At 26.5% G+C, this 23,710-nt stretch overlaps 2 protein-coding genes across 2 annotated transcripts; both read left to right on the forward strand.

Annotated features, from left to right (window-relative positions):
* The first annotated feature begins 5,278 nt into the window (after nucleotides 1-5,278).
* Nucleotides 5,279-6,719, forward strand: LOC148228428 (cuticle protein 8-like). The gene is made up of 5 exons (XM_088199437.1): nucleotides 5,279-5,396; nucleotides 5,508-5,615; nucleotides 5,681-5,777; nucleotides 5,851-5,963; nucleotides 6,216-6,719. The coding sequence occupies exons 1-5, from the start codon at nucleotides 5,391-5,393 to the stop codon at nucleotides 6,276-6,278; spliced, it is 387 nt and encodes a 128-aa protein (XP_088055563.1). The 5' UTR covers nucleotides 5,279-5,390; the 3' UTR covers nucleotides 6,279-6,719.
* Nucleotides 6,720-18,483: 11,764 nt separating this feature from the next.
* LOC148228429 (uncharacterized) lies at nucleotides 18,484-23,423 on the forward strand. Its single transcript, XM_088200093.1, has 4 exons — nucleotides 18,484-18,630; nucleotides 19,223-19,358; nucleotides 19,420-19,591; nucleotides 22,806-23,423. The coding sequence occupies exons 1-4, from the start codon at nucleotides 18,586-18,588 to the stop codon at nucleotides 23,257-23,259; spliced, it is 807 nt and encodes a 268-aa protein (XP_088056219.1). The 5' UTR covers nucleotides 18,484-18,585; the 3' UTR covers nucleotides 23,260-23,423.
* Nucleotides 23,424-23,710: the final 287 nt, after the last annotated feature.

The raw sequence follows: 23,710 nt of genomic DNA on the forward strand, positions 1-23,710 counted from the left end.
ATAACAATAAACATTTTTTTAGCTAGAAGTTCTCTTTTGTGTTACATATTATCAAAGGTTTGAATATTGGTGACCATATATTTTTTCCACTAAATGTTTTATCAACATTAGCGATGAGCTTACTTTATGGTCAAGTGCTTTTAACAGAAACCGAAATAGTGAAACATAATTAGATACTGGTTCTCAAGTATTCGTTTGAGACGTTTATTGCTCTTTTTTGGTTTAGTATTACTTTATTTTTATTAATTTATTTTAAATCTGACAGATTTTTCCAATGCGTCATAATGGTACATATTTATAGAAAATAGTTTTCTTCAACATTTCATAAACATACATATTTGTGACACAAACCTAAAATAAATGTGTACTATCCCACAAATTGTTCTAGCTCCTCGTAATTTTCCTGGTCACCAGTTTATGTTTATTGAGAAACTGGATGACTCATGTAAAGAAAGCGTTCTTGAGAGTTGATTGTATGGACGTGAAAGTAAAGAACAAGGGTCGCAATCGCGACTTGCTAGCCCACAGCCGAAAATCGCAGATTATCAAAACTGCTCCTCAGAAACTTTAAAAAGTGTTTCATTAAATAAATCATTAGATAAACTGAAAATGTAATAAATTGTATCTTAATTCTTTAAACAAAAATATATTATGAAACAATTTACAGATTCCAGACAATGGAGGCATATATAAGGAGGTTACAAAAGTATTGCAATAACATAAAAAAAATGTTTGGTATACCCTACCGCCCATACAGACTCATTTCTTGAGGGAACATTTCTCGAACACACCGTCAATTTTGTCATAGAGAGCGGCAAGGGTTGCGTCCACGTAATTGAACTCATAGATTCTCGCCCAATTACATTTCTACAACACACTATTTAGTAAATCGAAATCACTTTTGAATATCCATCTGTCAGGAAATATAGATTTTTTTTCTGCTACATAGCTAAGATACTTCTCACACTAGTATATCTACGATTTGTGAGCAAATGTTTCAATGTAGATGATATTAAAACATATTATATAATAAATAAATTAAAAGTTATTTAATTTTTTTATTAAAACTTCCGTTGTAACCTGACATGCGTAAGCCCAATGTGCTCCAACGGGGTAAATTTCTACCAACTGAGTAAGTCAATGAATATCTATGAGTAAGTATTAACCACCAGACTGAAAGTCCGGAAATTGGTGAAATATTTATTAATAATTATTAATAATTATGTGTAAAATAATTTATAACTAATAGATGACTTTCCAGCCAGGGCCGGTTTTTTTTATAATAGTGCATTTTTTTTTAAATAAAAGTCCGAGTGCCGCTGCTGGAGTTCAAACCCGCAACTTTAGAGTTAATAGTCTGAGACGTTACAGATTACGCTATTCCGTCCTTATACAGGGTATAAAATTAATATTTTATTCATGGTATGTTTTTTCTTATGTGTATACACATAAATACATATTTTCGTTTGAATAAAATCAATCAGCCTCTAACGAGAGATATGACAATAAGGACAATATTTTTCGTACTATTTACACACTGGCATAACCTAATATTATACTAGTGTAAGTAATTTGTAGTTGAACAGATAGATCAGTAGTGCTAGTTGCTGACTAACATCTAAAACATTTCGACTTTCTCATAAGCCACAATCTCTATCGTGTCAGGGAGATCAGAATTAGTAATTATTTTAATTTTTCCTAATCCCACGGATTTTTTTCCATATATGGTCTCTAATAAAAAGCTAAGTATTAACACAGGAATTTCTTTAAATAATATTAAAAAAAAATTGAATGCATCAATATATTCATCTGTTATTAACTAAGCATTTTACGCAGTTTATTCTTATTATTATTTCATTTAAGTACCAATATGCCCCTTAGATGTCTCACGGATGAAAAAGTTACTGTGCCTTTATTACCAACTTTTCGACATGGGTCACTCATTTTATTGAGGATTATGTGTGTAACCTACATGATCTGAAATCACGAGAAGCAATCGACGGAAATCAACGTCAAATCTTAACGAATGATCGATTTCTGCCCGTGGGCCCAAGGCTTCCGCGGTATGTGCGAAATTTCGCAATTTTGTCGACGATCGACTACAATTATTTTTTTATTATTTTTGTACGATTAAATACGCAATAAAATTGTGCGTTGAGCAAATATAACGTGAAAGTTTACGTGGCGTAATTGCAATATGTGTGTAATTGTTACATCAATATGTCTTTCTGTTTGTTACTGATTTTATGATTTTCTCTAGCCTCAGATGAATACTTAAATATGTTTTACTTGAACAAAACAACAACCATAACTTTCATTAAGCATTCATCAAAGTATTATGTCCATTGAATGACAAACTGTAAGTTAGTATTCATTATGGTAATATTGCACTTTAGCTTGCACATCAATCAAAGTAATATAAACTTTATATTCTATGTATTTCCTAGTTGCTGTATTAACACCCTCTTATAGCGTGATAATCCGCAATAAGCATATGACAATTTAAATGACTTACCTATAGACATAATCTAAATTTAGTATATGTTAAAGTAATATGCTATATAGTTATTTTTTTATTATTGCTCTAATTATTCTCTGTTTTTTATATATTTTTTTACTTTCACGTACATATTCTAGACCTTAATTACACACAGAAATTATACGAATAAAATCAATTAATCTGAATTTGTAACTTTTACAAGCTTTCTAAAATCGTTGAGCGTATATCACTTATCATAGAACAAAAATATAATAAATATAGAATAAAAATCAGCCTTTAACTGGACGTTCTGTAAAAAATTTTTGAGAATTATATTATATAGTTTTATATCTGAGTTCATACTAAATACAAAATATTGTTATAGAGCTTGCTTTGTATAACTTGCTACTGGATGACAGCTGTCCAGGTGATGTAACTATATAAATACAATTTGTTACATAATTTATTTTGTTGTATCGTGTTCAACAAACTTTAAATTAGTTTTAACTATAGCTTTCACATTGTAAAATTTCTCAAAATAGCGTCAGTGGCATAGACTATGTAAATAACTAATTCCATCTTTGTCACATAATGACTTAAATATCGATCTGTCTAATTAGTACTTAACGTTCAAAATTAAAATATATTTTCTACGATGTGTCATCAATGTAGTACCTTCAAAGATATTCCAATTATTAAATGTGTGTATATAATGTAAATATTTTGACTTTTAAATGTTATCCGAGCGTCAGTCGGTTGGAAAACGTGCAGATCGTTTTTAGATTTCGCCAAGCACGTAACTAATGTCTGAACTAACGCTATGCATTAAACAAAGCTAACCAATGTATTAACAGTAGTAGTAAACCATTTTTCAACGTATCGCCATTAGTAGATCGTAAAAAAGAGATTAAATATTTGGTGACTTAATAACGTCATAAAACACCCACTTTTCTAAACGATTTATAACAAAAAAAAATTATCTTTTTTTTAAGCTTACTGGTTTTTATATCATATTAATAGCAATTTGAATTTAATTTATAAAAAAGAACATGTGAATCGTTGTTTATATATCTTACTTAAATCCAAATTTGCGGTATCATGGAATAAATTTAAAAAAAAAATTTAGATGATGAAAAATAAAAATATTTTATAGTTTGCAAACTTAATTTAAGTCAAAATTCAATGTTAATAAGGCCATGTTTTTATGTCCCATTAAATAGCTGTTTTAATGCAATTAATAATTATCAGTGAATATATTACTTAAAGTTGCTTTATGTGTTTTTTCCAAGTTCAGAACAAATAACTGATTTGGTCTAATAATATAAAAATGTATATATTTATTGATTAACTGTGATTATTTTTTTTATATAATTCTCTATTTAATATTGTATTATTAATTAGCTTTATTCCCATATTTATTGATTGTAAATATTCCGTTGTAGACTTTCATGACATACATTAATTAGCCCAATGTGTTACAATTAGTGATTCCAACTATTCGAATATCAAATGATAAAACTACTACTATTCGAATATATTCGAATAGTTTATGAAGTAAGAAAATATTATTTAAAATTTGAATTTGTCGTATAACAGCGCTGTCCAACTTGTGGCCCGCGAACTTACTTTATTGAAATTTAAAAACATTTAACTAAAATAAGTCACATTGAAATTTTATAAAAATTATACCAATAAATTAAAGAGTACGAAATAAATTATAAAAAAAAAAAAAATTTATATTAATTTTATAAAAAAATATTGATTATCTCTGCATTGATATAAAAAATTCCACAAAATACAAATTATATAAAATAAATATGTGAAATATGTTAACGAAATTTAATCATAAAAAAGTGTTAAAATAAATTAATAAAACATATAATAATAAAAATAAATTAAAGCAATAAGACATTGAGAATCACTGTTTTTTTATAATTTACTATAAATGCAATATAAAATAATAATAAATATTTAACAATAGAGATATTTATGGAAAAATCGTAAAAATAACTCACTCTCAGATGTATACTAACAAATTTTAAAAAACCCAATAAAATCTCATTTAAACCCTTTTTTATAAATTTAAAGTTAATATAATTTTTTCAAGTATACCAAATAAAATAAAATATTTTGTTGCTTATTCTTTATCACCATGAAAAAAATATTTTTATGATTTTCGCTTCCCTCGATATATCTTAAATATAATACTTCATATTCAACTAAAAATATTAAAGTGAAATTAAATACTTCATATTCGAGGGCATTCTTAAGATAATTTTAAATGTAAAATTATATATAAGAACAGTGTTGTAAAGCTGATGACTTACGCCTGAAAGACCTAGGTTCGAATCCCATATGAATCTCAGTGTTTTTTTCTAAAATATTAATACTTAAACAGTATCTTTCTTCTTCATTTTATTTAAAAGTTTGCTCACGTTCAAATACTAATAAAATATAGGTTATAAAAACATTAACACACATTTTTTACTTAATAAAATTTTAGTTTTATATGTTCATATCCAATCATAATAAAATTTAAATGATAAAGCATCGTTGTTACAATCCACGATACTTAAACCTTTCGCAGCGCGGTTACGTCACACCAGTTAACATAATAGTGAGATAACCGTAAGCTGCAATACAAAGATCTACATACATACACGTACATGTGTCGTTGCACGGTAGCACTCTCACCTGTATAGGTAATTGCCATTTTTCACCGAGAGCGTTCCAAATATGTATACAAGGGGGGATACACTGACGAACCTCCATATATAAGCAAAACCAAGCGTTCACTTCGAAACAAGGGTTATCGGATTTACAGTTAACCGACGCGGATTCTGTGAAAGTGACGTAGCTCTGCAAATACAAACAGTGCTTCAAATTTAATTGTTTAATTGAAAAACTTAAAATGAAGGTCAGTCACAGTGGGATTTTAACATAACGCTCTTTGAAAGCTCGCCAAAAATTAGCATGTTTGCTCGAACCGTTAAAACAACAGTTAAAACAAATACATTTTATTACGCAGGTCATCATCGCCTTACTTTCTTTGGCTACGATTATTTTTGCTTATCCATTAGAGTATCATTATGGAGGCCATGAGCTGATTCACGCACCTGTACACCATGAACCAGTAGTGAGTATTTTAAATATTTTTTATGTTAAAAGACTGTTATTTAATTATTGTATCGATTTTAACAGGCATATCCAAAATATGAATTCAACTATGGTGTCAAAGATCCTCATACTGGCGATATCAAAAATCAACAAGAGGAGAGAGATGGAGATGTTGTCAAAGGTTTCTAAATTGTTTTTTGTGACTAGATTAAAATATATTGAAAAGAAAGTGATAAAAAATGTTTCGATTACAGGAAGCTATTCTTTGGTTGAACCTGATGGTTCCACAAGAACTGTGAGCTACTCTGCCGATGACCATAATGGGTTCAATGCTGTTGTGCATAAGACAGAACCTATACATCCACATGTATGATATTTTTTATTTTATGTAATAGATGCTAATATTTGCTATAAATTCGCTTGGTATAATTCAATTAAAATTATTAAAAGTGCAATTTGAAACAGTAACGTAATTATTGGTTTATGTTAATATGATCTCGAAATTTTAAATTACGAAATATAAATAAAAGCAGGATCAATCTAAATAATAACTAATAATTACCAATTATATACATAATACTCCCTTATATTTATTATTTATATTTTTATTTATTTTCAGGTTGCTGTTGCTCCGATCCATTATGCGGCGCCCGAATACGACCACGGATTTGCATACCATTGATATAGTCATTATGAAAAAAAAAACGATCCATCAAATTAACTATAATGTTTGAAGCTAATCTTTATAACAGTATTATCTATTGAAAAAACTGCGTTTCTAGTATCTATCCTATTGTTCCCATTGTTATTGCTTATGTATAATCTTCGAAGATGGTGAGCACGTTCTCTTTGATCTCATTTGATTTTTTTTTTGTAATATTATGTTTATTACCATTATTATTATTATTAGATTTTATGTATGTATTGTTTATATATTTATAAACAAACCCGGACACTGGTATTCTTCAAGCTGCCATGTTCTAATGTATTTATGTAGTATCGAAAAATATTGATGTTTTATATTTATCGCTGTAATATTTTTTTATCTGTTTATATTATGTCTATAAATATTGTTTGATTCATTGTGTAAATGTGATTGAAATATATTATTATATTTAGATTTTAATTTATGCTTTATTTAAAAGTTAGTATCGTACCCAGGAATAAGTAGTAAATAATATCAACACAATAGCCTAAAATATGGAGGTATGTAATATAAATATATAATATACATATATAATACCCTTTGGTTGCCGAAATTTATTATATCGACTTTTGGTACTTTAACGAAAATTTCCAGATTTGATGTCATCATTGAATAAATAATTTATTAGGCTATATGGTATTTGCTTCAGTGCCATATAGTATATATTATATTATTATTATAACATAATACGTCATTATTTAGACAATAATCCCATAAGAATTGCTAGCCAAAATTTAAACAGAAAGTTTCAGACGCAGCAACATTGTGCATCTTATGTGTGCTTAAAATCGTCATGTCAATTTAATTTAAAGGAGAAAGTGCTGCTAAAAAATATCTGTGTATGTCGTGAATTTAAACCAGCAAGAAATGGTGTTTATGGTAAAAAAAAATGAGTAGAAGGCTATCCGTTATCACAGATGAACTCAATTAAAAAATCGATTTTATAGGCGTTTAACGACTGATGTGCTTTTTAAAATTAACTAATTTAAATTACGTATAAATAAATTTGTGTATCGACAAATTAAAATGTATATTAAAATCATTTTTAAGTGACAACAAATGCCGCTTATGATAAAATATAAATAGAAGGCTATCCGTTTTCACTGATGAACTCATTGAAAAAAATACCAACAAAAAATCGATTTTATATGTGCTTTAAATACATAATTGCACAGAACTTGTTTTTATGAGGTGGCTTTCAAAAATTTGGTATTATTGGGTGCTGAAAAAGAGCAGTTGTGAGACTTCTATGATGTCAAAATTATTGAACTAGATTAAAAGATGACCAAATTCATATTGACTAAAATGAAAAATCAAGATTAATTATAAAAATATTATTTATTCTTATGTTTAGAACATTGTAGCATAATCTAACGTATATTTTTAGTATATGTACAATAGCTCTACGCTCAATATAAAATTATTTTCTTACTTTTACTTATATATAGTAGACATCTATACATAAAAATAAATATTAAACAATTATTAAATAGCAAAGTATCAAACCAGTATTAAAATATTTTTTTAATACTGGTTTGATACTTTGTTCATATCTGTGTGTTTATGTATATAATATTATCAATAACTATTTATATCTATTGAATACGTCATTATGAAAAAATCTAATTTGATAAAATAAATTTATTATTAATATTTTTTTATGTAATAAAAAAGTATACAAGATAAAATTATAATTTTAACTAAAAATATGAAAAATATAATTTGAAATAATCAAGTGTAATTTAAAATTACTTTTTAGTGACAGCAAATGCCGCTTATGATAATAAGTAAAAAGCTATCCGTTTTCACTGATGGACTCATTGAAAAAAATATCGTCAAAATGATTGATTTTATAGGTGTTTAATGTGCTTTAAAACAAATAATTGCACAAAACTAGTTTTTATGAGGTGGCTCATTGGGTGCTAAAAAGAGAGCAGGCGCGAGACTTCCATGACGTAATAGTCTACAGTAGGGATTCCAATCCCGGGATCCCGAACGATTTTCAATACCCGATGAGTCCCGGGATTATAAAACATAATCCCGTATTTTTTGGATTGATTGATTTATCAAGCACAATCGAATTATTATTGACAAAATCGTTATATTTCGTATACAAACTTGCGCGAGCTGCACGTGTCATCTGTGAATCTTTGAGGCTGTGAGTCTGAACGTGCTTTTTCAGCTGCAGGCTGCTTAGGAACCAAAATCAGATCAAGGCTAAATGATGAAACGCTTGATGCTTTGATGTTACTTCGTGAGTTTTTTCCAAAATAATGTTTTCCATTAATTGTGTCTATGAATGTACATATGTACATACATTGTCAAAAGTTCATTTTTTATCTTCTCAAATAAATAAATAAGACCTTCCCTTTTTTATTTTTATTATATTATTTTCTATTTTAAGTCCAAGACTAAAATTATACGTACCTTATACATTGTACGTTATAAAAAACGGATGTAAAAAAATATTGTATTATTCATTTTAAATTATTTTTATCGATAAAATAACATGAAAATTATTCCGGGACTGGTCCCGGGATCCCGGGATCGACTAATTGCAATACCGAAATCCCGGGATCAAAATTTTGGCCCGGGATTGGAATCCCTAGTCTACAGTAATAAGTAATAGTCAATAAACTTATAAAAGAGTATCAAATACATAGTGACTAGAATAAAAAATCAAAATTAATTGTAAAGGTTATTATTTACTCTTTAAAATATGTTTTCTTGTACATGTTAATTTTAGCCAGTAAGAAAAATATGATAAAAATGGGTTAAAAAGATTCTGGAAAAGTTATCACCTTTTAAAGTTTTCATAAATATATAAAAATGTATTCAAATCTATAAAAATCTCTAAAAAGTTCATTGTATCGAATATTGTAATAGAAATAATTCTGCGATTGATTCTGTTCTAAAATTATTATATTACTTCTTTCAGAGTTTAATTCTATAGAAAGCTTTAAATGTAATTATATTTTGTAAAAGTATATTTTCTTACACAGATACAGTCTATATAAGGCAATAACAAAGAGTCTGGTTCTATCCCAAATTAGTAATATTTTTTTGACGATAGAAATTGACGATAAGCGGAAGTGGTTTATAAACCATAACACATTCGTACTGAATTACTTTCTAAATAAACTTCAAGATCTACCATTTAGTTAAAGTAACTAAACAGAGAGTCCAACTCTAACAGCTCCAATCTAAGTGTTGAACTTGATCTTGGATTCGACTTGAAGATAACGTGAAGCAGCATGACGGTGAGAACTGACACGTATACGAATATATGTTTATTATTGAGGTAATTGTACGATCAATTTCAATACTGTTATATAAAAATAATGTATGTACATATTAAAGTAACTTTATAGTGTACTTATAAAAATATACATGAACACAGTGTTGACAGATTTGATCGATTATGCGCTTTAAACGATTACAGATTCACATTGCCGTTTTTGACCGCTAATAAGGACATAACTATAATAATATTATTGTAATGGTTACTTAACGATTGGACGAAATGAAGAGTTAAAACCTTGTAGGCGTAAGAGTCAATTCCATTAAGAGAAAAATATGTAGTGCTTAGGCTTAGCGGGAGAAGCGAGATTTTGCCAATTAACGGTCGGTTAATTTGCATTTCTGATTGGCAATTGGGCGAATAGTAAACTTTTACTGTGGGCGCATTTATAATCGAAGTGTTTTTTTTTTATCTTGGAGCTGTGTATTTTTTATCTTCAATTCAAAAGCAAACACCTTTGTAGGTCGAAGCTCGCGTGGGTATATTATTATATTGCTGCGGCCAAAAAGCACATTGAACTCCAGACGAAACCCTGAACTTGAGCAATGATAAATTATCTAACGATTTGACCATACCTTTGATTATTTTTTAATAAATTCATCAGATAGAGTTAACCTTTTCTATTTTTTGCAGGCGTTAAAAAGACATCTTCGATTTGTTAATGACAAAAAGAAGTGATTCTAATAGACATAATTAATGAGCTGTCAAAACTTGACCATCATAATATGTAAAAATAATATAAAAAATAATGGAGCAGCAGCATTGAATGTAATTTAATCTAATGTAATACTTAGTCATCATAATCTGGTTAAAATGGAATTATTGTTTATTATTATTACACAATAATAAACCCACGTTTGTATAGTATTTCGCAAATCTAAATTTTTGAGCAAATGAAATATCCTCTGTATAATAAAATGTCTACACAATACACAGAATAGATGACCTCGATAAAGCCATTAGTGTCGTAAAATAATATATATGTGCATATGAATAAATTATATGCGTTGTTTTAGTATGAGATATAAATTTATATTTATTAATTATTGGTAACAATGCTATAAAATAATTTTATAAGGAGCAACAGTTTGTTTAAATAAACCATATATTATACAAACTATTTTTGCTTCTAAAAAAATATACATATTAACAATAGTGATATTTCTTACATATGTCATATATTATATATTATAGTATATTTAAATATTATTAGTACCTAACCTAATAAATTTATTATATGTATAAAAACTATTTTACAGTAATTTTAAAGGAAAAGCCATGATTTTAAATAGACATGTTTTACATGTACTCAGAAATATCCTTTAAAGCTAGTAGTATTTACCGAAGAGGGTGGATACACTACAAATTTTCAACGCTAACGAAATCAGGTTTATTATAAAAAAACTACCAATTTGATCACATGTTGTATAGGCCTAAAACTTAGTACTTAAAATCGTGTCCCATTCTATCTTTGCAGAAATGCTTCTGAAAATAGAATGATAAACTTTGTGGATCAAAATGACTAAGCGTATAAAAGCGCTATGTATGCGTTTATATACGCTTGGTTGAGATAGCGGAGGTTCCTTTGCTTTAGCTCCTCTCCACGCATATATTTTATATATTTATAACATTATGGTCAAGTTTAGTAATATTATGAATATATTTTATATATTCATAATATTATTCATAACATTATGAATATATTTTATACATTCCTAATATTATGGTCACGTTTAACAAAATCGTTAATTATAACGAAAATTTATTACTAAAAACGAGTTATTTTCCTCGAAAATACTAACTGTGACAACGTTAAAAAAATAAAACTTTATCGAAGTTAGTGGTCAAACACACCCACATGCCATTGACCTTTGTTCGTCAGCTATTCTAAATCGAAACATTAAATTATTCTGAGAGAAATCGTAAAATCCGAAACAAATATAGGTCATTACATTTGTTATAATAATAAAATCGCTAATTTGCAACGTTTGTTTTAAAATTACGAATCATGATATACAATGTGAGAAAACACTGATTCTCTACGGTTATTATTGTATAATAATAAAATATATTTTTATTTCGACAACTATTTGCATTGTTATCGACGTCCATAAATAAGAATTAATTATAGCATTAGCGACAGGCGCTGCGAGCGGTTTTCGAATATATGCACATAACATTATCCATATATAATGGTAACATAATGCCTTTTTGAACATCAAATAATTGTTTATTAAAAACATAAATAAAATATTATTTTAGTAAATGATTGTATTTATCTAATTGCAGCGTCGCCTATATATTACATATTAGAGTGTTCGGTTAAATTTAACCGTGGGCGATGAACCCGGAATGGAGCGTTTAAATTATTAGTCTGTCGATAATTTTGGGAGCAGGATATTTTTTTGTGAAGCAAACAACCCACGTCTGTGAAAATTGCTATTCACAATATTCATACCATTTGTTGAAGGACGAAAATTTGTCCGTCTACGGGAGTGAACCAATAAAATTTTATTTTTATTTTGCATATCATCTTGATCGATATTCAATCTTGAAAAAAATCAGCCCACTTCATTTGGCGACATTGGAAAAAATGGTCTTATTCGTGCCATTGTAACTTTATAATAACGATTCATAAAGTGTATTTAATGATTTGTCAGGGGGCGTTTATTGTTACTTGTAACTTTGACAGTTAAGAATCGCATTAAGTGTTCAATACAATTACCTATCGTTACTAAGGAATATTAGAATATGACACGACATTATTTATTTTTATATTTAGGGGCAATGTAACGTTATAATGTTTTACACAAATATGTACATATACACAGCTCATTATACATATTATTATAAAATATATTATGAACTATTCAAAAATGTTGGTTATGGATAGTATTTTTATATGACTTTTTAATATACGTATTAAATTTTGGTAAAATCTACTTTTATTGTTTTTAATTCCTACGTTCTTAAAAAAATCTTATTTGTAATAATAATTAGCAATAGCAAAAAAATATTTGTTACAGGGAAAATCTAGAGTACATATAGAATATATGATTTTATAAAATTGCGCTAATTATACCGCATATTTTTTTCAAATCTTATGTTTTAAAATAATAAAGATGTATGATGTATTTTTTCGATAAGATCAATGAAATAAAAAAATATTCTCAATTGAAAGACAGCTAATGAAGATTGAAGATCGGTGTTCACTTTAAATACAAATCGAGTTATCGTTTAATTTTAATGATATTTTATTTTTATTTTTATATAGCTTAGAAACGAAAATCAAATGTTTTGTTATTATAAATTATTATAAAAGTATAAAACAATTGTTTATCAATTGAAAATATAGACAATAAAGAATTGAAAAAGTATCTAAGAGCAACGAATTTTTTTCTTCAATCGATTGTTCGTATGACTTACGTCGATATACAATATGTTAAAAATAAAGGGATATGTTCAAAATTATAGAAATATGTTTTAAAAATACATGAGATAGAAACGAATAAAGTAATAATAAAATACTTATGATGATTATTCAAACAAAAGATCTTAGTCTGCCTGAAGACTGAAAGAAAATTCTGCTACTCAATTTAGGGCAAACAATGATGGTTCATCAAATTTTACATAATATTAAATTTACCGAGGAAGCTGTCCACAAATTAATTTTTTTATCGCCAAATCTTTGACAAGATGGGAAAATATGTATGAGAATAAGTTGCTTTTAAACATATATTAACAACTTAAACGCCAGCGACTCACCGGTGAGTCACTTGTCGATTATTTTTTTTACAAATTATTTTTTTAAAACAAATAAACGTACTATTCACTTTTTTTAAATTATTATAGATTATTATACTAGCTTAACTTATCAGTAAACCAAGTATTTTATATTTATTTTTATAAAAATATACTGACGCGTGAAGAGAAATAACATGTGACTCGCTGGCGTTTAAAGGGTTAACATTGCTTCTTTGATAATTTGAAATTTTAGCTAATACTAATTTATCAAACAGAAAATCCTAGATATTTGAAAGAAGGGAAAAGATAAAGGAATGCTTCCAGAAATTTTAAATCAAATGCCCTGAGCTGATGAACAACCTTTTCAAGATTAGTTAACATATCATTTTGTGTCTGCTGTTAAGCTCATGGACATCCTCAATCCACGCAGAATTTATATATAGAAATTCATTTTGTGGTTCTTCCTCCTAAATACTACAAAGTACAGCTTATGAAATAATAAGTGAAGGTTACTTTTAAGCTGTATTATATAAGGAAAATAATAATAACAAATCAAGTAATGGCCTACAAGTACATTAAGATATAAAAAAATGATGAGCGTTTATATGGACTAAATTAGTTAATTTAATAAATGGATTAAACATGTCAATAATGGAAGCTTACTCAAAACCTTTATAAAATTTTATAAAATGAAGACTTAATCCCATAACAATAGATTATTGAAAAAAAATTAAAGAGAAGAAAAAAAGTTTAAAATTTACTCTTTGATAAGACTTTTACATTTAAGAATATAAAAGAATCTTGAATTAATTTTCCCCATTGAAATAAATGGAACTTCCAATAATCCAATTCAATAAGGAAAATAAAAACGGATTAATGACAATTGTAATGGTAAATAAATATTTGAAAAGAAAACACCAGATACTAATCGAGCAAGTGCTATGTATTTTTATGTCAATACACTTTAATGTAAACTGAATATTTAAAACGCTTCTTCATATTTTTATCTTTGTAAATTATATTTTTGTACACTTTTTAAGGACGAATTTAGTAAAAAAATCAAGAAGCACCTTCTATTTATATTTATCTAGTTGGTCTCTCATATTTATAAATCTCAGAAATTACTGGGATTTTATTTCTAAATCACAGTTTTAAATATTTTTATGTAATTTTCGATTATAAAAATGGATTATTTTGTAATTTTATGATTTTATTTGTGATTAAGCAAAAAATTAATGCCATAAAATAAATACATATAACACCATGACTAAACCACAAGAAACATAATGTGAAATCTATTTTTTTTCCAGGAGATAATAAGATTAAAAATCTCAAAACATAAAGCTAATTTATTTTGAATAAAATTACAATGTGTAATCGATAAAAAATGCTAAAATAGTTTAATGTGTGTAAAAGGAGATACGTACACATATACTATTCTTATTATTGTACATACATTATATTATTACCCTTCTACAAGATTTGTCATGGGCTATTATTAAATAATTGATTATTAAAGAAACGATTATTCTCGAGTTATTTCACTTTGCTGATCACTCAGTTATTCGCGTCCTCTATGACATTTTAATTCGCAACATTATTAAATCAGGATTCATAATTTAGAATCCTCTTAATAGAAAAAGTTCAGAAAAGGTTCTTGAGATAGCTTTGTATGAGATACGTACAATATAATAAATTTGTAATAAAATAAATTTTTATGGTGAAACCAAGTAATAAAGTTTATATTATAAAAACAATAATGATTCATAATCCATTTTATAACTTTCTTTAGTGTATTTACATTTTTCTCAAAATTTAATTTTTTCATTATCCTTCATTTACATTTTTATCAATAAAAAAAATCGTGACATCCGATATTTGCAAAAATTAATTACTTATATTTTAACAACCTAGAGAAAAAATTTAATAGCAATTTTTAATCAGAATTTTGTGAAAAAAACATAAATGAAATTAATTTATATATATTATTTTTAGTTCACTATTTTACTAAAAAGTTAATAATTACTTTACCAAAAACTATTGTAGCATTTTGTGACTCAATGTTTCAATAGCATTTTTCATAAAGTAAGAATTTTCAAGATAATCTTACATATAATATTGAATATCTGGGATTCCTTAAAAATATATTCTTTTATCAATTATAGCTATATTTTTTTAGAAAATCTTAAATTAAAAATTTTAGTTCGAGTTTTCTTGACGAATGAATCTTGCGGTATTTTTAATTTAAGCAAGGTAATTTTTTTTTATATTATATATATACATGCTTAAAACTATCATTGTTAATATGCTTAATAAAGTAATTGGATATAATATTCGGTCGATTATGGAAAATAGGCGGTTAAATTAAACGGAAAGTAATATTCATAATTAATTGACACCCACTATTGTCTACATGTAATACGTATTTTTATGTAAATTAAACGTTTTTACACAGGTGTCGTCCTTGAGTCAATGTTACATATTACACAACATAAGGAACTATACATCATTTGTAAAGACCCATCAAACGAAGCCTCCACATTTAAAAAATAATATTCATATACACCTACAGCTCTACAGAAACAAATTAAACGAAGCATCCGTCTTTGGTGTTAGATCAATAAAATAGGTCACGGTTGTGTGATCTTTTATCGCAATTCCTAGGATAATTTTCCGACATATTGATGACAAGAATTACGCCTATACCTTAACCTTCGACATAAAATGTCGAATCGATCGATTCGCAATACGGCTTGTCTTCGCCGACGTGAATTAGCCGATTTTATATTTATGGCCGTATAATTTTATTTTATATCGTAACGGTATAGAATTCGTTTTTTGAGAGGCGTTTGAGTCAGATATTCTTTAGGAAAAATAAAATTGATGAACATATGTATATAGGATGTCTCAAAATAATTAATAAATATATATATATATATTTATAAGATAATAATTAAAATTATTATTTGTAAAATCTCAAGATATATCTCGTTGAATCATTAAGACTATCGTGACGTATAGGTTACACCAATTTGTCACGATGGTAAAAAACAATACAAATATATAAGACTAAAAAAATTCAAAGTGGGAAAGAAAAAAATCATAAAATATTAAAATTAAATAATACGAACCGGACCAGCTCCTCATATATTAAGTTAAAGAGATTAATTAAAAGTATTTTTTTAATATTATGAATTGATTTTTTTATTTTTTTTATGCCTAAAATAAATAATAAATTTAAAAAATATTATAAAAAAAATCTAAGGGTTCAGTTTCCTTGGTACTGAAGACCATGTACAAGAAAGCAACTAAGTGGAAGGCAAAAATATCCTGATACAATCAACTATTTTATATTAGTCATTATAGTATTTTCAATTTTAGCCCACAAATGAAATGATTTTTTTTATATATATAATATGATTTTTATTAAAAATTAAATTCGTTCTTTACTAATATATTTTATTATTAATTTAAAAAAGATCATTGCCATAATTTACAAGTATTGTTTACATCTACTGTGTATATTTTTTGAGTGTTTGTGAGCGATCGTATTATATTATGTGACATAGAGATACATTTAGGGTCTATATTTACGAGCTTTTCCTTATTACTTTATAACATATTTATTATGCTTCTCTAAAATTTTGATGAGCTTTCCGCCAATATACACATCTATAAATGCATTTTTACGCCAACATGAATTTGCTATTGTGCACTTAGCGATATAATCAATAGGCGTGTGTTTCTTGTGTAGAAACACGTTGATGTTACCTTGAGATGTCTCAATGGTTGAGGCACAATTTTTGACAAGACGTGTAAGGTTCTGCATATACTTGGGAAACGTTCGCATTGTAACGACAACACAAATCGCTTGTCGTCTAGTCTTTTAAGGTGATGAAACGTGTCTCGAACACAATGGACTTTTTGTGTTTTGTTTAAAATATTAACTTAAAGTGTAAACCTTGCACACAATTAGTTGAGATAATCCAATTAGGTTTTGAAGAAAATACAGTGGTAGTACTGGACTTATTTTATATAAAAAAAATCATCCATGTATTAACTGTTATACAGCGTTAAATATAAAATATATCATGTTAAGAACATTCTTATATGATATACCTACACTATATTTTAATTTATTGGATACAGTGATTTATTTTGATCGGATTAAACAATGTATTTTGCAAATATATTTTACATTCTTTACAAATTACATAACATATAGATAATTGAACTCGATATTGGTAAGGAGTTAATATCACGTGGGTGTGAAGTTTAACGAATGCGTAAAAGTGGCGTACGCAAAAATATATCTATTTTATATTAGCTATTTTTTTTTAAACAATACCAGAAAATTATATAAACGTATATTCGTTAATTGAATCATATAATACATTTTTAAGTATTAAATAATAAATTAACGTTTGATTTTATGTTATAAATATTATTAAAAAAATAGTATATGTATATAGCATGTTTATATATTATATCCTAAATATGTGTAACTTAATTTAAGAAAAAATCAACTTTTAGTAATTGTATTAAAAGTTACAATAAATAAGGGACATATTTTTCTAATTAGAAGTATCTTGTGAGTATCATCTTATTTAAAAATAAGATGTTACGAAATTTACTTTTTAAGAAAAGGGTAAATGTAGCTTGAAACGTAATACAAATAATTAATATATGTTAAATATAATTGTAAATAACCAAAATAAAGTGTTCATTTTATACTATTCTTATTTTATTTAAGTACAATCGTTAGTGTGTATTATTTTCTTTAAATAAAAATAAAATATTTAATAGTTTTGTAATTATCAATTAAGTTAGTAGATAAAAAAATCTAACTATTTGTATTAAATTATTTTTTAACTATAAAAAACATAAAATGAATAATATTATAAAATTATATTACTTAATGCTACATTAAAGATAAAAGATATATAATATCATAATAAATATATAATATTACAATTTTTATCTACCAAAGAAATCCACAAGTGAAATTTTTTTAAGAATTATAAATATAAAACAAAACCATCCACGCACAGTCTACGCTACTGCAATCAATTTAGAAGTATATCCTCCCTAGGATATGAAGGCTTCATTTTCATTCTACAACTGTAGCTCGTCAAGTTTAGATTGGTTTCGTAAGGTCGTCTTCACTTTGATCAAATACGCACAAATAATCGATCAAAGTTTTGTGGTAAAAACAGTGATTTAAACAAATCGTTAAAAATGGCTTCAATCCACTTTCAAAATAAAATTTCATACCGATTTTGTGTAAGTAAAAAAATATATATAAATAAAACACAATGTATGCAATGTTTTTCTAACTCTAACAATCGATTGTCATGTGTTACATTTCATTTAAATCGTATTATAAATATGTGCGGTCATTGTCTCGTTTAAAGAGTATGACATTCACAATTTACCATTCCGTTATGTATTATCTCAACATATTTTTTTAAGCTAATATAGATTATTAAATTATATGTTTATATAATAAAATTATGTTTAACTTACTATTTATTTTAATAAACTAATTACATCGTCAAAATTGCAAATATATAAAGTACGACGAACTTTTGAACAAATTTGCACCACATACTAATTTGTATCGGAAGCAAATTCTTTATACAAACATCGCCTCAAAATGAAATAAAACTCATTGTTTATCAATTAAAATTCACACCGCTGAATAAACACAATTTTATTACATACCTTTTGTAGCATTTTATACACTATGTTGTATCAATATAGCGGTTACCGCGGTTTAACTCCGAAATTAAATTTATTCTCATGCGGTATCTCTTTTGATGTATTTTTATTTAATCAAATAAAACTGTTAATTTTTTTATTTAAATACTTTTAGATACTTATTGTAATATTGTCATTGATACGTGAATCGATGTTATACGTTCAACCGATCTACGTCAGTGATTTAAATGGACCTAAACCTAGATTAACCGAAGCGGATTACAGTTCATATAATCTGAGAGATCATGAAGGTGTGTTACAATTTCATACTATTTTCAAGTTGATTGTTTTATTGAAGTATGAATTTAATAGGGCCTGGAACATACGCTTTTGGATACGACGTGGAAGATGCTAAAACCGGAAATACTCAATTTCGGGAAGAGGAGCGTCATCCTAACGGAACGGTTACCGGAAGTTATGGTTATGTTCAACCTGATGGAAATGTGCAAGTTGTACATTATGTAGCTGATCAATGGGGTTACAGGTATAATATTTTTGAATAATTTATACAGTATTAAAATAATGTTAACAAACAATAAAAATAATTTAAATACTTTTAGAAGTTTCAACTATAGTAACGAAAGTAAAAATTGTAAAATGCGTGTCTAATCAAGATTTATTAATCCATATAAAATATTTATTATCTCCTAACTGCTGAGCAAAAATATATCTAATGCTTTAAAAGACTTCAAATATATTTATAATAAAATAATACTTACTTATTTTATTATATTTATAATAAAATAACACATTAAAATGAACCATACAAAACTGAAAATTCCAAAATCATTTATAGTAATTTTATTGTTTTTTTAACGTCGTAAGAATCTTTTATTCAAATCCTTTTTCGATATTTTCAGTATTACACAAATTGAAGATGTTAATTTTAAATATTTTAAATAATAAACCCTAACGAATCTGAACCTGATTAAAAGCTTAAGATAAGAGATAAGGGCGTTCCGCATGCCCTTATCTCTCACTCACTCTCGTCACTTAGCACGCGAGCGAGTGAAAGGGAAAATATTTAACCGATATTTTTTATAGATACACTGATAAAAATTTGCTCGTAAAAATTTAAAAAGACTTTTAAATATAGAAGTAACCACTTAGTTTATTGCTCTTATTGTATCAATTGAAATGAAATAGGCTAATTTACACATAAACCATTGATATACTAATTACTTGATAAAACAAAATACTAGCGTAAGAAATAAGCGTCTTCAAAATTAAGTTTACAACTTTGCTTTAATTTTACAAAAAATATGAATTTATTTTTTTGGTAAAAATCTTATTAATGTAGATGAATGAATAATGTTTACCTTATAATATTTTTATTGAACTAAATTTTTACCATAATTATATAAATCGCAATGAAATATTTTATGCAAATTTTATCTAAGAATTCCAAAGGGAATTTAAACAGAAATACTTCCGTCGATGACTTGTGGGAGATTTTCGAACAAGAATGGAGATTTTCTATACACAACGCTTAAGTTTGTTATAAGAAGTCGAGGATGCTTTTTAAAAAAATGTTGGGTTAACTTAAATAATGGTCATTATGACGCATTGGGAAAACAAGTCAGTAATTGATGCTCAGATTTGTAATGAAAAAAAAAGAAATTATTTTTTCTAGTAATTCAAAGATTACGTTTAATGTAATAAATTAAATATGATATTTTATTCTATATTATTGCAGTTATTTTTCTGTCATCAGAATAGATAAAAAAAATAGCGTAAATGACATGTAATCATTTCACGTTTCGTATACTATGCTTTGCTTTGTCAGTTGTTAGTGGAAATGAAAAAAGGGGATAAATTTATGATTTATAAAAAAATATTATATAATCATTTTGCATAATTATTAAAAAAGCAATAATTTTTCTATTCCTAATTAACTTATTACAATAAATTTGTCATTATTGCATGATGATGCATCGGTTCTTAAATATCAATTTTTTTAATTAATTTTTAAAAACAATACAATATTTTTTAAATTTTGCTCTGAAACATATCTAACGTATATGTGCATTAAATCTGAAGCAATGATAATGTTTATGAATTATAAAAGGAAAAACTCACTTTTCGGCCTCGGAGTCCGTCGACAGGAATTCAAAATTTGAAGATTTCATTGCGAAGATTGTTTCATAATTGTTTATCTAGTTTAATCAATATATTTTTATAATCCTCACACACATTATGTATATATTTCATTTTCATATTTATAACATACCTAGTTAATTTGTAATCCGAATATTTATATTCAGTCAAATCCAACAACGCACATGACGAATTAATGAAAATTATTGTCGCGTTAAAAAAAATAAAATGTTATTAATAAATAATAATTATTTAAAACTGTTGTCACGTTGATGTCGGCCATTTTGTTTTATATTTGAATGCTTATTTTTCATTGGTCGACAACAAAAGAAGCATTAGCTGTCTCGAAAATCATCGTGCCAACTCTATTTTTATTTTTATTAATTATAATTAAATATATTTCTTTTGTTTACGTGTATTATTATATACACTCTTAATACAACGATACAATTTACAGAGTAGAAAATTGAGCATAGAATGTTTCATCTTTCAATATGCGCGTCCAATTATATATAAGATTGCTACAATCTATTGTATTAATTAATTTTAAGTATTAAAGCTAAGTTTTGAATTGTTCTGTAAAAGTAAAAATTATTTTATATGAAAGTTTCTATTACAAATCATGAGTATATGTTATATTTTGAAATATTTTTCGGTAAAAAATACATATTTTAATTTATTTTTTACGCCAATGCGTGACGCGTAGCTAGTTTTTATTATTTTAATGGAATAAAATTTCATAACAATATTTTTATCGCAAAAATGTATTATCCTGGTGTAAAGTATAAAGTGATAAGCTATGCGCTGATCTATATTACACTTGTATTTTTTTTGTTATTAACCGTATAATATTTTTTTTAAAAACTAGGAATTAAAATACAAATTTATATAAAATATAAATCAGTAATAAAGTTTTTAAAGTATATATATACATATATATTTAAAAAATTCGTTTGTATAGAAAAATAATAATAATATATATATAAATATTATGGTAACATATTTAATTAAATTAAAATAAATTGTCTTTAACGCTAAGCGTTTATTTAATCTGTTATTTATAATCCAACTATTCGCGAAAAAATGTGTTTTATAGTAATCTGAAGTGTTTTCAAGAGCTACGATCGCGTCCTCTATTAATACCAGTTAAGGCCAATACATTCGTATTTGCCCACTCGCCTATGAATTTCACTATCCAGTTCCTTAATACGCTGACATTTCACGTTGCTCTATTTTATATCAACTACGATAAGGTACATATTATTTCATTTTAACGTTTAATGAATTTTCGGTCCTTTTCAATATATAATTATTTCCTATGTATTATTTTTATTATCGTTACTCATTGGTATATATTAAGTCATAATGGTCTTAATTAAATAATTAATTAAACCGGCTAATAAGTAAAGGTACTGGAATGTTTATATTAAAAGCGCTTTTATTAATTCATTATAAAAAAATGTGTATGTGTATTTGTGATGTTGACTGTATTAATGTATTATTTACTTATAAATCTTATTAGTATATGTATACTGATTAATATTTATATTTTATATAATTTTTTTATTCCATATGTTAACATATTAAAATTTTAATTTCAGAGTTAGAATCGAAAACAGCCGCGACAACAACCAACCACCAAAAATCCTGCCAAAAGATCCAGTCAAAGTATCAACGACTTCTGGGCGTATTCCAGCTATAGTAGCAGTCACACAGCAACCCATTTACACTCAAAATCGACCTATATACAACCGACCGATCGTTGCTACTAATGTATACAACAATGGTCGCTTTCCAAATTCTCCCATCGTGGCCATTTCCAACGATCTCTCACCACCATTCTACTCCAATAGACCGGTTACTCCAAACCCTTCCCCATTTTTAGAGCTTCCGGCGAGAGAGTACAATACTTTTTCAAACTCTCCCAGTAGATATCCTGTAACCAGTCGCCCTTGGGATCTTCAGCAATTGCCTTATGTTATCAAAGTGGTGAATGGATCGCCTCAGAAAGTATACTATGTGCCAAACGATCATCACTACAGGCAAAATGTCTAATTCAATAATGTAGTATTATTATAATATAAAATTGAATTTTTATGGTAAATTGTGATAAATTCCATATTATTAACCCTACTTCATTAACTTATTCATATTATGTAAGCACGCATTTATTTGTGATTTTATGGTAATTGAGAATTAAATATTTATTTTATTTTAAAATATGTGGCTTTATTAGGTTCAAATATTTTTATTTTAAATTTATAATTGATATTTATTTTAGTTTAAAAATCATATTTTTATTTTATGTAATTTTAAAATATTAAATATGTATTAAACTATTTATTAGTATTGTATTTAAATTTAAAATAATTAAAGAAAATATAGAATTCGAAACTTAACGAATATCTGTATTCGTTTTATTGACATCTGTGAAAATACGCGCTAACATTTTGCTTCTTTGTATTTTCTCTGAATCGAAATAAATATATTTTATGAAACTTTTTAT

Source organism: Plectrocnemia conspersa, unplaced genomic scaffold (assembly GCF_051122295.1).
Source record: "Plectrocnemia conspersa isolate PC_06_02 unplaced genomic scaffold, ASM5112229v1 ptg000012l, whole genome shotgun sequence".
Classification (NCBI taxonomy): domain Eukaryota; kingdom Metazoa; phylum Arthropoda; class Insecta; order Trichoptera; family Polycentropodidae; genus Plectrocnemia; species Plectrocnemia conspersa.

What these genes read in the sequence shown, in the direction of transcription:
- LOC148228429 (XM_088200093.1), top strand. Translation starts at nt 18,586, where the DNA reads ATGGCTTCAATCCACTTTCAAAATAAAATTTCATACCGATTTTGT. An exon ending in AAATTTCATACCGATTTTGT is followed by an intron (nt 18,631 to 19,222) that starts GTAAGTAAAAAA and finishes AAATACTTTTAG; the next exon opens with ATACTTATTGTAATATTGTC. An exon ending in TAATCTGAGAGATCATGAAG is followed by an intron (nt 19,359 to 19,419) that starts GTGTGTTACAAT and finishes TGAATTTAATAG; the next exon opens with GGCCTGGAACATACGCTTTT.
- LOC148228428 (XM_088199437.1), top strand. An exon ending in CTGTACACCATGAACCAGTA is followed by an intron (nt 5,616 to 5,680) that starts GTGAGTATTTTA and finishes CGATTTTAACAG; the next exon opens with GCATATCCAAAATATGAATT. An exon ending in AGATGGAGATGTTGTCAAAG is followed by an intron (nt 5,778 to 5,850) that starts GTTTCTAAATTG and finishes TTTCGATTACAG; the next exon opens with GAAGCTATTCTTTGGTTGAA.